General features: G+C 36.9%; 1 protein-coding gene and 1 long non-coding RNA gene across 2 annotated transcripts in view; both read right to left on the bottom strand.

Moving 5' to 3' along the window:
* Nucleotides 1-523: 523 nt before the first annotated feature.
* On the bottom strand, nucleotides 524-11,323 carry LOC144967888 (uncharacterized). The gene is made up of 2 exons (XR_013644477.1): nucleotides 11,003-11,323; nucleotides 524-3,715 (listed from the first exon to the last, which is right to left on the bottom strand). It is a non-coding gene; the product is annotated as an uncharacterized LOC144967888 (long non-coding RNA).
* A 3,345-nt stretch (nucleotides 11,324-14,668) lies between these two features.
* The window catches only part of LOC144969264 (uncharacterized), a 4,800-nt gene continuing 2,742 nt past the window's right edge, over nucleotides 14,669-16,726 (bottom strand). Inside the window, exon 4 of the mRNA XM_078908376.1 lies at nucleotides 14,669-16,676. Coding sequence (XP_078764502.1) covers nucleotides 14,910-16,676 — 1,767 coding nt within the window. The 3' untranslated portion in view covers nucleotides 14,669-14,909. The remainder of the gene's footprint in view (nucleotides 16,677-16,726) is intronic.

The raw sequence follows: 16,726 nt of genomic DNA, 5'->3' as shown, positions 1-16,726 counted from the left end.
CTATGTACTTCAAACAGAGAAGAGAAGAAGATCCAGGAGTAATATCTCACTGTGCCAAACATGAGACCGCTTTTAAAGTCCACAAAAGATATTAACAGGACCTCTAGACCAAGGATATAAACCCACAAGGGATGAAAAATAATAAATGATACAGGCAGAAAGAACACAGAGAGAGCAAAAGTATGGACCGATGTAGAACCAATTGGCAAAGGAGTCCAATATTCCTCGCCATAATAATACGTGATCTGACTTTTTCAAGTTCAATGAGGGGCAAGGGACAAAACCTAATTGTCAGAACGGCCTTGTCAGTTCTCGGACAAGGATAGAAATATAAAATGGCAAAGGCATATCTAGGAGTGTAAGAATCAATAAATGAGTACTAATGTACTGTCTTTGTAAAGAACATGCTAGTTGTTTTTACGGCGCTTGCAACACATTTAGGTCATATCAGCGCCAGTAAAAAGGAAGAAAATTGGATTGTAAAAATATTCTAGATGTACAATTAAAAGGACTCCAACTCAGATTTAAAAAGATATTGTAATATTAAATATTTATTGCACAATTCAACGGTATAATATATTTAAAAATTAAACGATCTGTGTTGGAGAAGGGTGGAGAGTGGTAAAAAGAACTGTATTATATATATCAAAATGAGTAACATATCAACCGGAAATCTGCAAAAATAAATGTCATTAAAAATTTGAGAGATTCTCGTTCCCTTTGAAATAAAATATAAAGATTAGAAATTAAAATTGCATTGAAAGAGAAAAAAAAAAATAGAGACAATTTGACTAGAGGCAATTCCATGGATATGTACAACTTACAGGAGAAATTGGGCAAGTAAAAACAATTTGAACACAATACTGATAAGTTTTCAATAATAATAAAAAACAAACAAAAAAAAAAAAAACTCACTCACACACAAAAGCCAGCTGTAATTTCCTGCATAAATTTTTCGAATGCTGTAATTAGAAGTAATTAAAATTTTTAATTTCTTAAAAGCGAGAGATGATTTACAAAGATTAAAAAACCACCTCTCACAAAATGTGAATGACAACAATGGCCATACCCCACTGAACCGTTGGATCCCAAATCAAGATTCTTTAAATTGAATACAAAACTCCTGCTCCATTGACTTATGGCCCTGAAGCACTATTTTTCGAGTATAAATATACCCAGTCCATTTACATAATTAGTGACCTCAATGGTCTAGTCCAAACAAAATTGCAATACAGGAAATGTTCACTGTTATCTTGTTTCATTTTGGCAAATCCGCAACAAAGAAAATAAAATCAAAAATATTCTGTTTTGTTTTTAAGAATTTTACGGCACTTCCGACATATTTAGGTCATTTCAGCCTCAGTAAAAAGTGGTATAGTAAAAAAATTCTAGATTTACAATTAAAAGCACACATGAAAAGGGGAATGGTACAAATAGGGAATAGATTTAGATTCCAAGTGTATACTATCTTTGAAAATAGTTTGAGATCACTGAAAAGTCCCATCCAGCCACAAGCACAGAATTGTTGCATAAGAAACTGTTGAAGAACCTAACAATGATAAGGAAGAATGGAAAGAAAATTTTTAAGGTGAAAAAAGATTCCTGCCTCACAAAAATAAATCGATCTGACTGTTTCCCTCTTAACAAAAGATTCTAGCAAGGTCAAAGTGAAACCAAATGATCTTATTCCAAAATAAGGAGACTAAGTCACATTGAAAAGACAAATAATATAGGGAGAGGGGGGGGGGGTGTAAGGTAGAAAAATAAGCAGTTATCAGCAAGGCTGTGGTTCAAAAAGGAATCTAACGGCCCACGAAGTGCCAACTTTCACACGACCAAAGAGGAATTCCTCCCACGTTTACAAATTTCTTCAAAAAGAATATGGGTATTGATGACAGTGTGTACCTATATGACATAATTAGGCAACTATTTTTATATGTCCTAAATTGACTGTAGGTAGTGCTAAGTCAATACACAAGCACAATTTATTATATCTTAGCCAACTGACACCCTGCGGTTGACTTTCACTGCCATATTATGTTGGTCACACACACAAAAATAAATTTGACACTTGCAAATACCAAAATTAAATAAGCACACAACTTCTTCGCATAGCACCCGTACTAAACTTAAACAATAAATAAATTAAATAATATTGCACTTGACATGAACTATTCTCAGAATCATAATAGTAAATTGTCATAGAACAGGATGAAGTTGGCTTTTACAATAGAAAATTCACAGTAATATTAAACTTATCAAAAACCATACTACAAAAGAGGAAAAAAAAGGAAGCACACAACCTTATAAAGAAACCTGAAAACCTGCACTCTGTTTTTGTGTGAGATTTTTGAAACTATTACTATTACTATCTAATTTTTTCTTTTTTAAATTTATAATTCAAATTGTAATTGTGGATATCAAACTCCAATGTCTCACAAACTCTATTTAAATCTTTATACGATAAAAATAAGAAAGAAAATGGATTTCATAACTGAAATGTAGAGAGAGAAAAAAACAACAAAACCCACAAAAAATATGCACATCACCTTAACATTAACTTATTCATATTTTTCGAGTCCATTTTCAATCACCATAATCAATAACATTGACCAAGGGCTTGCGATTCAAGTCATTTTGGGTATCTCCATCTTTGGTCAATTTGTGCTAAATTCACAGCAAATAGTATTGAATCTTAAGTCCATGGTTAATTTCATGTTAATTGGAACAAGATTTTGCTTCATATTAAATATTGATAAATGAAGTGACAAAATAGCTAGATTCTAAAATTGCAATGAGTTTTATCAACATCAATCATACAGGTGCATTTCATGGTAATTCACATAATTTTGATAATAAAATCAAACGATAATATGGGTGATGATTTGGAAATTCAGAGATGTCCCAATAATATATGATCAAACCGCTGTGCAGGGATGTATTTGGATAACTGAGAAATGACTGTATTTGTGACTAGAGTGTATTTGGTGGCATGACAAACAGTTCCATAACGTTAATGATATAATGTTATGTTCTCAACAATAAGTTCGCAGTCTTGTGGGGGGATAAAATGGTAGGGAATGGGGATTATTGAGGTCATAAGGCATGTTTTACCATTTATAAAATAAAGCTGTTGATAAAACCAAATCATAAAATGTTAAATATGAAAGCAGTAGAGATTTTATTAAAATTTCTCCCTGCCTTAATCCTGTAAATATAGGGTCAACTTCATGCTGAAAATCTAATTTAAATCTAGATTTTGATATTTGAGATAGATTATTATGTCATTATCATTTAAATGAATGAATGTGATGTCTTAATTGTTTAAAAATATAAACATCATCCTGACTTGAAATGCAAGTTTTAGAATTGGTCCACCCCATAATAATACTATACTGAAGCGGGCAGTCATAAATGTGACATCTGTGAATGACAATTATGACAAGTGATAATTGATAAACTCAGTCCAGATGACCTTGGTCCTTGATTTTGACATGACGAGATGCAATGAACGCTAAGATGAAGGCAACTATGGTGATGCAGAAGAAAAAGATGTAAAAGGACTCTTCATCGAAGATGTCTTGGAATGATGGGATGAAAGAGTTGACCCTATTTGTGACACCTTTGCTGGCTCCTGTCTTGGGCTGCATCATGAAAGTGAAAGAGCTGGCAGTTGAATGAATGTTCAGTTCCACAGATAGATCCTATGAGTATTCTGATAAGGGTGAAAAGTGAGGTGGAAAAAATACATTAAATTTGCAAAGACAGAGGTGTAACTTTATAAATGGACTGAACTTAAAGTGACAACTATATCATTGGAAACTGACTTGACCAAAACAATCACTTGAATGTAGAGAATTCAAAATGCTATCAATTTTTTTCTTCTTGATATTGTTGATAAAGTCTTGAATACTGAAAGTGTAAATCTACACACTATCGCTAAACTGAAATATTTGTATGGCCAAAAACTTTTTCAGACTGGATAGCTACACTTACAAAACATGAAATCATTAGTATTGGCACAATTCCAGGACAAAATGCCATCACCTTCTGTCATGAGGGTGGCAACTCAGTAAAAAATAAACTGTTTGAGCTAGTATATGAGTAATACATAGCTGCCAACTTTTCAAAGAGCTAAAACAGGACACTCTATCATACAAGAACGTAGACCCAAAACAGCAGTATGTTTGAGCTATTAATATTAATATAATCTAGATTTACAGATTTTTCTGTTCCTTGTATTAATTTGTAAGTCTAAAAGCATATTCATGGGACAAGCAAGGGTCATTTCCATATATAAACGGTCCATTTTTTTTTCTTTATTTTTTTTTCCTATTTTGATCAGTCCCGATTTTACCAGGATAGTGGGTCACAATGGTAATACGTTTTGATTATCTTCTGATTTTCAGTAAACGTTATTAAATCAAAATACAGTGTAAAGCCTGGATAACAACATTAACCGAGTCCGGAAAATTACGCCATTATCAAGGGGTGTCATTAGTCCAGGGTTTTCAAGATGGCTGAAAAACGGGGCATGGCGAGACCTGTGAATATAATGATGTGATGCACAGACCAATGCCTGTGATAAGATAAGACCCAACCACTTTAAAATGTGTATTTTTCCTTCTGACAAAGGGTTTACCAGTTACGCTTTCTTTTCCTGTTAGGGAAAGCTGGGCTTTTTTTTAAAAACACAGATCAACTTACCTAACAACCCTTTTAATTAGTAACAATATATTATTATTTGTTTGGTCTTGTAAGCAATGAGAAAAACAAGTTATTATTGAGTAAGAGAATAAGGTAATGCTGGACGGAAACAAGTTTGCCTGATTAGCTAGATGTTTTGTATTAAGTGTCGGTGTAAACTGTCGATTATTGCTAAATCAATGTTACTAAACAGGTGTTTTATTAAAATATATGTCGCTATTTTGAGGGTTTTATTACCAATAAATTATAGGGAAAGAAATCGGGACCAGAGGCCAATGTTGCTGTCCAGAGTTTGTATAGTATGACTGAGCAGGCTGTTATTCTTCAATGATTTCTCTCTAAAATGCAACATCAATACAACAGCTGCTTTAGTGGAACGATCTATCAATGTGAGAATTATTTCTAATTAACTTCTATTGGTTAATCATATCTCAAGGCTTTTAATTGGAACACTTTTGGAGAAAAATGAAACTATTTTTTGCCTTTTCTTTTCCAATTTCATCATCATTGCCTTTTTCACCCTGGGTCAGGGTATAGGCCACAGACAGACAGTTTCCATCCTTCTCTATCCTGAGCCAACTTTTTTATCTCATTCCAGGTCTTACCACTTCTCTGTATATCAGCTTCTTTAATTCTTCTCCATGTTCCTCGTGGCCTTCCCCTTGATCTTCTGCCCTGAGGGTTCCAGTCCAATACTTTCTTTGTTATAGTTGAGTCATTCTTTCTAAGCGTGTGTCCAATCCACCTCCATCGTCTTCTTCCTATATCCTCTCCTACTGGTTTCTGCTGTGTTCTTTTCCATACTTCTTCATTTTTTATTCTATCCATCCATTTTATTCTGAGTAGCTTACGCATGCACCTGTTTACAAAAATCTGTACCCTCCTTATACATGCCTGTGATGCGTTCCAAGTTTCACATCCATACAGTAGGACAGACTTCACGTTTGAGTTGAAAAGTCTTAGCTTTAGTTGAAGGGAGATATCTTTAGTTCTCCAAACTCTGTTCAAAGATGTGAATGCAGCCTGTGCCTTTCCTATTCGTGCTTTCACCTCTGCTTCCGTGCCTCCATCCTTGTCAATTATACTTCCGAGATAGCAGAAAGTGTCTATATCTTCGAGTTCCTGATCTTTTACTTTGATCTGCTCCCTTTGACGCGTACCTATCCTCAAGACCTTTGACTTTACAGGGTGTATTCTTAGACCAATTGATTCCGAGAGGCTGTTTATAATTGTGGTTTTTGCTTGCATCTGATCCTGGGTGTGGGACAAAAGAGCCAGATCATCTGCAAAATCCAGATCATCCAACTGTGTCCAGGGGGTCCACTGTATCCCATTTCTTCTCCCTTTGGAGGTTTCCTTCATTAGCCAATCAATGGCAAGGATGAACAGGAATGGAGAGAGCAAGCATCCCTGCTTGACACCAGTCTTAATTTCAAAGCTGTCAGTCAGCTGATCTTCATGTACAACCCTGCAACTTGATCCTTCATACATTTCCTTAATGAGGTTTACTATCTTTTCAGGGAGTCCATAATGTGCCAGAATTTTCCACAATGTTGCTCTGTCAATACTGTTGAAAGCCTTCTCGTAATCCAGAAAGTTGACAATAAGAGGAGAGTTCCATTCTATAGACTGTTCCACTATGACTCGCAGAGAGGCAATCTGGTCGGTGGTTGAACGGTTTTTCCGAAAACCTGCCTGTTCGTCCCGCAGTTTAGCATCTGTTGCATTCTTAATTCTCTCTAAAATAATACGGTTGAAAACCTTTCCTGGGATAGAAAGAAGAGTGATGCCTCGATAATTATTACAATTACTGAGGTCCCCTTTCTTTGGAAGCTTGATAAGATGTCCTTCCTTCCAATCCTTTGGGAATATCCCGTCATTCCAGATTCTCTCAAATAGTGGGTGCAGGGCCTCAGCATTTCTTTCCGCATCAACTTTTAGAGCCTCCGGTGGAATCTGGTCTGGTCCAGCAGCTTTCCCCCTTTTCATCTTGTTAATGGCACCCACAATCTCTGCTATCGATGGTGGATCACAGCTAATTGGTAGCTCATTCCTTGCAGGCAAAATTTCTGGCTGGTTGTCTGGTGGTGGTCTGTTCAGAAGGCAGTTGAAATGTTCCCTCCATCGTTCAGATTGAGCCTCTTTTCCAAAAATAGTTTTCCCATCTTTGTTTTTGACTGGTACCTCTGGTTTCCCATATTTTCCAGCAAGTGTCTTGGTAGTTTGATAAAGGATCCTCATGTGTCCTCCAGTCGCTGCTGCTTCTGCTTTCTCTGCAAGTCTGTTCATGAATGCTTCCTTGTCTTTCTTCACAGATCTTTTGACTTCCTTAGCTATGGCTCGATACTGCTCTTGTGCATCCAGTCTTGAAGCCCTTGTTCGGCTTGCATTCACTTGTTCCTTCCTTGTTCTCCTCTTTTCAATAAGGTCCAAGGTGGTTGGACTTATCCATTCTTTATGTTCCGATTTCTTTACCCCCAATACCTCGTGGCAAGTTGTTATGTAAACTTCCTTGATCTTTGCCCAATGTGACTCTACATCTATGTCCTCCTCGAGCTCAGTAAGAGGTTGGAATCTATTACTCAATTGTAGTTTGAATTCCTCATTCTTTTCCCCATCAAGTGCATTCACCTCGAATTTTCTTCTTGTATGTGATCTGGCCCCGTGTTTTCTGAGTCGGAGCTTAAGCTTTGCCAATAGCAGGTGGTGGTCTGATCCAACATCTGCCCTTCTCCGCACTGTCACATCTTCCAATGAACGTCTGAATCTACGAGAGATACAAAAATGATCAATCTGATTCTCTGTCACACCATCTGGTGAGACCCAAGTTGCTTTGTGGATCCTCTTATGGGGGAACACTGATCCTCCAATCACCAAACTGTTGAATGCACAGAAATTTGCAAATCTCTCACCATTATCATTCATTTCTCCCATGCCATGACGTCCCATGATACCTTCATAGCCTACGTTATCCTGTCCCACTTTTGCATTAGCATCTCCCATCAATATGTTGATGTCTTTCCTTGGCAACTTGTCAATGACTTGTTGTAGCAGACCATAAAATGTATCTTTGTCCTCATCTGTTGCATCATTTGTTGGGGCATAGATCTGTACAATGTTCATGCTGATCTTCTTACTCCGTGTTGTAAAGGACGCCATGATGATCCTTTCTCCGCATTGTTCCCATCCTCTCAGTGACTTCTGGGCAAACTTGCTTAGAATTATTCCTACTCCCTGTGTATGAATCCCGTCCCCTCTCCCTGAATATAAAATCTTCTCCCCAGACTTGAGGTGTTTCTGTCCGGATTGTATCCAGTGGGTTTCGCTTACTCCAAGTATATGCAGCCTGTATCTTCTCATCTCAGTCACAACTTGAGAGCTTTTTCCTGCTTCATACATGGTGCGAACGTTCCACGACGCAATTCGAAGCTGCTTGTTTGGCGAAGACGTCATCGGGTCAGCAGAGTCCTTTCGGCTTTGTCTGTTGTCCTTCATAAATTCTGTAATTCCAGAAACTCTTCGGTCGCCCAAGCTAAAAAAAGGATTTGGTTTGTCTGTCTGTGTTTCTGTAACGGTTTGAGTTTAACGGAAAGGGGTGTTAACCCTTTGCCAACCCCCAACCTGGAGGACCAGGTGACTCAAAGATGGGGGAATCACACACCATTAGTCGCCTTTTACGACACGCTGGCTTGGCGTTGGGCTATTCTTGACCCTCTCAGTTGAGGGACCCCGGACACCACACGGGGAATTTTCCAATTTACCCCAAACAAAATGTTCCTATTATGAGCAAAAATGCTGGTTTTATTAGGTTCACAATGAACCAATGAGTTGTTTTCATTTTATCCTTTATATATTATTTGCCTCACTTCATAATTTTAGCAAATTGGTTGCAATAAATAAATCATATAAGAGCCCATGCAATGATGTAAATTATTGCTTGCCCAATACATTCATACTATGAAGGCCATCAGCAAAATGGGTTAATTGGACCACAACTACAATGATTATGAATATTACATTTATTTCAGCAAACCTCATCAAAGGTTCCGATCCACAATTGAGATAGACAGAGGAGGAAATGGAAAGAAACGGTGGCTATGTGATTGATCAACAGATATAAATGACCTTGTTTATAGCCCGATTTTTCTTTGCCATCCAGTCCCTGCACCAGTGATTAATAAAATATTAATCTACTTACAATCTCTTCGCAGAAGAGCAGTATCCAATCCTCTTTTTTTTTTTAAATGTATTTCAAAAGATGAAGTTTTTCATAACTTTATTAAGCCAAACCATGCCGTTTATCCCAGTGTCGGATTCACAGACAAAGAAAAATGGTACTCTACCATTTGAAGTGAATATTGGACACAGCCAACCAGTCAATTACTTTTCAGTGGACACAGGGACTACAAAAATTGCTAACTGCATGATACAGATTGAAACCAGGTTCTTTTACATGTGAGATGAACACTTGGTCCATTTTAAAGCCCTTTTAATGATATGATATGATATGTCATTAGGCCCAAGGACCCAGAGTTTGTCCTAGTTTTAATGGCGCAAAACGGACAATAGCAATTGCTTGCTATCCTTTCGATAGGATGCTTCTTTATCGCAAAGTACTTTCTGCCACATCTTCTTATACTTAGAGAATTAGCTATCCAATCATCGCTGAGTGGACAACAAAGGGTCAGAAAAAAAAAGCTCAAAATCACCCGGGGATCGATCTCTCTAATATCGGGAACCCCTTGTGCATGGGCCGTGTGTGAGTTGGATGCAATACAAAGCAATGTGAGTGACTCACTCACTCAGTGAGTGTGGTGAATGTGAAGACGAGAATATTCAGATCAGCGGAGTCGACGATCGCGACGAATCCGAATGTTTCCTTGGTCCTTAGTTTAGCAATAGTCAAGTAGCTAGATAGTAGTAGGTACTTTGGTGAACGTCCATTTGGCCCTCCAGCAGGCAGCCGATAAATGGCCTAGTGGCTGTGACCCGATTTTTTGGACTTTTGAGTGATGGGTCTCAGAAAAAGTTCCATAGATTTTTTGTTTGTGGATGGATTTTAATGATTGATGTCTTATTTTCTTCAGGAGAAATTACTCTATCGTTTGGTGTAGGTAGTTTATTTTAAAATCAATGACAATTTAGTATAACTTTTGATTATGGATAAAATGGGGTATAATTTAGCTTTGGATAATTAAAAGATTAGAACTTGGTAAATCAAAATTTCATGCTGGCACGTTTATTTAACATCTTAACTTTTTTATAAAATTAAATTCAGGGCAAAGTTGTATACCGCATCCATGAAATTCGTTCCAGTAAAATCCTTACTCAAATCTTAGCGGCCATTTTAGACCAGTTTTGAAATCCAAATGGTGGTTACTACCGGAAATGCAACAATTTTCAGGTCACAAAGTCCGTCAGTAAATAACAAAGGCAAATAGAAGACCATTTTCAGCCTTTATTAAACTAACATAACTTTTTTTCTGCTTATCTGATTTTCACAATTGTGGTATCATTAGAATCGTGTTGAAAAGCACTTTGAAATGATATAGGTTTCATTGAGCTCAATCCAATTTGAATTTTTTACCAAAGTACCTAATAGTAGGTACTTTGGTAAACGTCCATTTGGCCCTCCAGCAGGGAGCCGATAAATGGGCTAGTGGCTGTGACCCGATTTTTTGGACTTTTGAGTGATGGGTCTCAGAAAAAGTTCCATAGATTTTTTGTTTATGGATGGATTTTAATGATTGATGTCTATCGTTTGGTGTAGTTTATTTTAAAATCAATGACAATTTAGTATAACTTTTGATTATGGATAAAATAGGGTATAATTTAGCTTTGGATAATTAAAAGATCAGAACTTGGTAAATCAAAATTTCATGCTGGCTCGTTTATTTAACATCTTAACTTTTATATAAAATTAAATTCAGGGCAAAGTTGTATACCGCATCCATGAAATTCGTTCCAGCAAAATCCTTACTCAAATATTAGCGGCCATTTTAGACCAGTTTTGAAATCCAAATGGTGGTTACTACCGGAAATGCAACACTTTTCAGGTCACAAAGTCCGTCAGTAAATAATAATAAAGGCAAATAGAAGACCATTTTTCAGCCTTTAAACATAACTTTTCTTCTGCTTATCTGATTTTCACAATTTTGGTATCATTAGAATCGTGTTGAAAAGCACTTTAAAATGATATAGGTTTCATTGAGCTCAATCCAATTTGAATTTTTTACCAAAGCTCTGGCTAGGACAAGCCTTGAAATTTGTCTTGAATGCAAATCTTCCTACTTACTTCTACAACTTGGACTCCAGCACGTCTTACTGAGAACTGAGAGTGACTGTCACTCAGTGACTGTGTGGATCTTGAAACGCTGACTGACTGAATTAATGGAAGTAAAAGTTCTGGTCTGGATCTCTTTTTTTATTTTGGTAAGTGGCATAGAACCTTGGAAAAGCTACTTCTAAAAATAGATAAAACTTCTCTCGTAGTGAACGGCAAATTGGTAGGCAAGATAGAGATGTCTATTGGCATTAGTCTATCGAAGTAGGTTGGCCTCTTCGTCTTTTCGAGTTGAAACAAAAAGTGAGATCCAGGGTTGCCAGATTATTTTTCAACAAAATGCCAGGGGAAGACTCAAAAAATGCCAAAACACTCCAAAAAATGCCAAAGTCTGTTGACTCCCACCCCCACTAAGAAAACTACTCACTTTTGATAGACAATTTACTATCATATCCTGGTGGCTTGCGTGTTTTCTTTTCTTTTTCTTTTTTTTTTTTTTTTGAATTATACTAAATTTCCTGTTGGGGTAATTTATTACCTACTGACTACTAAGTGGAGTGCTAAACCACTACACCACGGTTGAGAAAAGGTGTCATTTGAAGTATAATATACAAGAAAAGAAAATGCCAAATGAAAATGCCAAATGCCAAATGATTTTTCTAATGCCAAACGGTTTTCAAAAATGCCAGATTTTTGGAATCTGGCATTTAAAATGCCAAACTGGCAACCCTGGTGAGATCTCAGAATCTCAGATTACTTTACTAGAACAAATCAAGAGTGACTCCCCTTCAATAAAACGTGGCTATTCTTTAAACTGCGGTGCCTGAACGAAATTGTTCTAAAGACACCGAGGAATCGTTCCCGAGGATGTTATGTATCTCTGGTGTTCTTGTTAAACTGAGAATACACTGTTGACGTTGCATATTATATGAATTATGAATTATGATTCTATATGATTTTTCCTAGTTGCGTCAATCATCGTCACATGAAGCTGCAACTATTTTGGATTGGATCGGATCGATTGAACAGTTTGTATGTACTGCCTCGTCATAAAACTGGAGAGCTTTGAAAGAATTCACAACTTCAATTACGATTTCTCCTCCTCCTCCTTCTTCTTCTTCTTCTTCTTCTTCTTCTTCTTCTTCTTCTTCTTCTTTTTTCTTCTTCTTCTTCTCTCTTCTTTCTTCTTCTTCTTTCTTCTTCTTCTTCTTCTTCTTCTTCTTCTTTTCTTCTTCTGCTGCTGCTGCTGCTGTGTAGTAGTAGTAGTAGTAGTAGTAGTAGTAGTAGTAGTAGTAGTAGTAGTAGTAGTAGTAGTAGTGTAGTAGAGTAGTAGTAGTAGTAGTAGTAGTAGTAGTAGTAGTAGTAGTAGTAGTAGTAGTAGTAGTAGTAGTAGAGTGTAGTAGTAGTAGTAGTAGTAGTAGTAGTATTAGTAGTAGTAGTAGTAATAATATATAATAATAATAATAATAATAATAATAATAATAATAATAATAATAATGATAATAATAATAATAATAATAGATCTTTATTGTCCATAAATATGGCAATTTGTCATTAGTTACACTTGTTATAACGTTAAATGATAACTATAACATTAAACAGATATTTCACTCCTACTTATAGAGCAGTATAATTAGGTGCCCCAAACGTAAACAAAGGTCTAGAAGCACATGGCAAACCACATGTTCCTGTCTTGACAGCTCACGTTCCAATGTAAATTATAGAAAAAAATAACCTTTAAAATTTGGCTGTTAGGTAGCAAAAGAAACACATATTCATAAATACTCGACCATGCATCAAATAATGTCTAGATATGGATATTTTATGGAACAAAAGGTAAAATTTATCAAAAGTTACAGTCTATCTATTTTTAGACCAGAGCAAATTATTGCGCTGGTGTGAACAAAACGAAAATTATTCGGAGCCTGATTTTCAGAATAATTTAGCCTTATATTATTATTTCTGCAACTGTTAGATTTATACTGAAAGTGTATTGCCTACAACTCAAACTACAAAATTGGGAGACCTATATTGTGCGTAAATTTTTCCGTTCCCTAACGAAAATCACCAGCAACTTGTTATTGTTTACGTTTGGGGCACCTAATTATACTGCTCTATTTTCTCTCTAGTAGTAATAGCAGCAGCAGTAGTAGTAGTAGTAGTAGTAGTAGTAGTAGTAGTAGTAGTAGTAGTAGTAGTAGTAGTAGCACCAGTAGTAGTAGTAGTAGTAGTAGTAGTGGTATAGTAGTAGTAGTAGTAGTAGTAGTAGTAGTAGTAGTAGTAGTAGTAGTAGTAGTAGTAGTAGTAGTAGACAACAGTAGTAGTGGTAGTAGTAGTAGTAGTAGTAGTAGTAGTAGTAGTAGTAGTAGTAGTAGTAGTAGTAGTAGTAGTAGTGGTAGTAGTAGTAGTAGTAGTAGTTGTAGCAGCAGCAGCAGTAGTAGTAGTAGTAGTAGTAGTAGTAGTAGTAGTAGTAGTAGTAGTAGTAGTAGTAGTAGTAGCAGCAGCAGCAGCAGCAAGTCGAATCAGAACAAATCACTTGTTAGGCACCTTTTCTGTGCTGTCATTAAAATTTTACAATAACAACAGTCAGGTAAGCATTCATACCTGAATTGAGTGATGCAATTCTTGTTTACTGTCTTACCATTAAACACAGGAATGGAAGTCACAGTCACGTTGTCTGAATTATATACATAAATGGGTAACTCGAAATGTGTTCCTTGTGTTGTTGTTTTTTTTTTTTTTTTTTTGTTTGTTTGTTTTTTGTTGTTGTTTTTGTTGTTGTTGTATTTTGATTTCTCTCAGTAATGCTTCCCTTCAAATTCCGTATGAATGGTTATAGGGAAGCTCGGCGACAACGGGGATTTTTTGCGAGTCCCACTATCCCCGTTGTATCCGAGTTCCTTTGTACACAAATAGATTAATGGTTTTAAAGAAAGCATAATCGTATAGAACATTTCCACGATTCCACCATGCTTGATGTTTAAACGTGTCGCGATGTCCAATTCATTTCTCCAGCAAGCTACCCGGAACCAAATTTCCATTCATTCAGTACAAATTATCAGTTAGGTGTCCTCTTCATAATTTGTCATTAGCCATGTGAGCTTTTATACCGGAGTCGAATAGGGTCATGTGAGTAAAGTATAGTGCTTCATCCAAAGATGAAAATAGAGTTTTGCCGTCATTTTCACTATCTAATTAGTGATCACGCTCTTCAACGCTGGATTTTGTCATAAGATGAGACACTGTACTATGAAACGATTTTTTTTCACCCAGAAAAGGAACAACATTGTTGCCCCAGATTGAAAGAATTAATTACTAAAACATTTTGCTGTGTTTATGTCAACTCCCTGGATGTCCCGGTAGCCCAGTTGGTAGAGCACTCGCTTCACACGCAAAGGGTCCAAGATCGATCCCGGGTACAGTCGAGTCCCCCCCCCCCCCCCTGACTTGGAGTAGAAACACGCATGACAAAGATGAGCCCCTATAGCTCAAAGCAGTATCATGCTGAGTAGTGAATTTAAAATAGAATGGAGTACAAATACGGACTTTTAATTGTATTAAAATTCAAGGATATTTATTCACACATACACAAAGGCGCACACACACACACACACACACACACACAGAGAGAGAGAGAGAGAGAGAGAGAGAGAGAGAGAGAGAGAGAGAGAGAGAGAGAGAGAAATGCAGATAGAATAAAGCCACATCTCATCCCCCTTTGCTGGTCAATTAGAAGGACAAGAAGACATTATTGTGATACAAAGACACAATCTAAAACTGTCCCACGCCACACAAATAGTTTGTCTATCTTCATTATTGAAGCTACAACCGTTTGGATTGGATTTGACAGGCTCTTCAAAATGTGTGATCTAGAATTATCGAGCAATATAAATAACTAGACACAACTCAAACGTCCTCATCATCTTTTTCTGCGTCCATGCTTTCTACCTCTGCCTTCTATATCGACAACGGACTTTCCTTCTGCATGAGAACTTCGACCTTTCAACTCTTTGTTAGGGAGGTGTTGCTGTTCTTGTTGTTCGTGTTGCTGTTGTTGCTGACTTTCATTCGAGCTAATCGTCTCTTTTTTGCTCTTTCCTTGTGTGATTTTTCTTATCATCAACAAAATTTTCTCTTCGTCACTTTCTATCTCGGAGATGTTAAGATTTGATGTCGTTTTGGGGGTAATTACCCCAGCGCTGGTAGGATTCTGTTGTCGATCATTGCCTTTGACTTTCAACCGTGACCTTTGACTTGCAGGATGGTCACCACTGGGGTCTATTCCATTTGTACTTCTATGAATATAATCTTTACTTTGATGATCACTATCTGAATTTATACGATAACGATTCTCCGCTTGAACAGAAAATGAAGAGCTCACTTTACCAATATGGACACTCTCATCGGATTTTCCCACAGTCTTGCCTGACACAAAAGGGTCCCTCTTTCTCCCTTCTCTTTCTTTCGATCTATTTACATAATTTCTCTCCTCGTCTATGTAGTAAGTATCTCTTGCTTTGGACTTACCTGTTCTGTCAAACCCATCTTTAGCTACCACTCCTCTAACGCCACTCTCTGATTCCGGAAGTCCTTCATCGTCCTGGAAGGACATATTATCTCTGCCAAATGTCTCACGCTCTCGTCTTTCTCTTGATGCCACCCGAGACATCATACCTGTACGACTCACACTTTTACTTCTCTCATCAACATTAGACATACTCATTCCATATTTTCCTTTATCTTCTTTTGACCCGCTTCTCCGTTTCCTCCGTTTTTCCGAGTGTTTGTTTGATCTGGAAAGAACAATGTCCTTGTCTGTTAATGTGTGTTCATATCTTCCAACGGCACGAGATGAGCCACTTCGGTATCTATTCGAGTTACTTGGTGAACGTTTTCTTGTAAAATCTTCCTTTCTCGCCTCATAATCCCAGTCCTTTCGATTGACGTTTGCTCTTGAAGTCCCTAAGTACTCACCAGTCATATCATTTTGTTCACTGTTATGACTTCTTCTTGCTGGATGTCCCTGCTGTCCGTTCAAATAGGGAGCTTCGTTTCTCTGATGCGATTTTGTTGAAGTGTATTCCCTAACGCTACAAACTGAGTCGTTTATACTGTCATTGTCTTGGTCAGGAAAGTTATGAACCATTTGCCTGGTTTCACCATTTCGAGAGGAATTTAGGCCTTGATTCGATCGTTTGGTTTTGAGACTCGGTGTTTCCATAAAACTTTGGTAGCTTTCAATTGATGTCTGACTTAGGGCATCGTTGTGGTATCTTGTTATATATTGTTCATCCTCTTTACGGTAACCGCGTTTTTCGTAACGGTCCATGGTAGAGTTCCCTTGTCCATGGCGTTGATTTATATCGATGTAACTAAGATTGGGTGTGATGGTTCTGCCACTAGATGTAGAAGTCATTGAGTTTCTATCTCCAAATAGTTTGTAATTTGTTTCGACAACATTTGGCACCTTGACAATGCCCATGGAATCAAGGCTTTCCTGAATCGGTTGTATTTCAATTTTTTCTTTAAGGTCTTGAATTCCGACCTCTTGTTGTAATATCGACATTATTTTTTGAGAATTGTTATTTTTGGACACATTATTGTTTTCTCTGTTTTTCCCCGATCTCCTCGTTTTCTTGATAACAATTTTTGACACGTGAATAGCACCCTTTATAAGAAACTTCACCTGAAATAAAATAGAATTTGAAAAGAACAAACTGAACTATTATCAATTAT

Source organism: Berghia stephanieae, chromosome 3 (genome assembly GCF_034508935.2).
Source record: "Berghia stephanieae isolate SIO BIC M18660-M18661 chromosome 3, UCSD_Bste_1.3, whole genome shotgun sequence".
NCBI lineage: Eukaryota > Metazoa > Mollusca > Gastropoda > Nudibranchia > Aeolidiidae > Berghia > Berghia stephanieae.
This window is presented reverse-complemented; position numbering and strand designations above follow the sequence as displayed.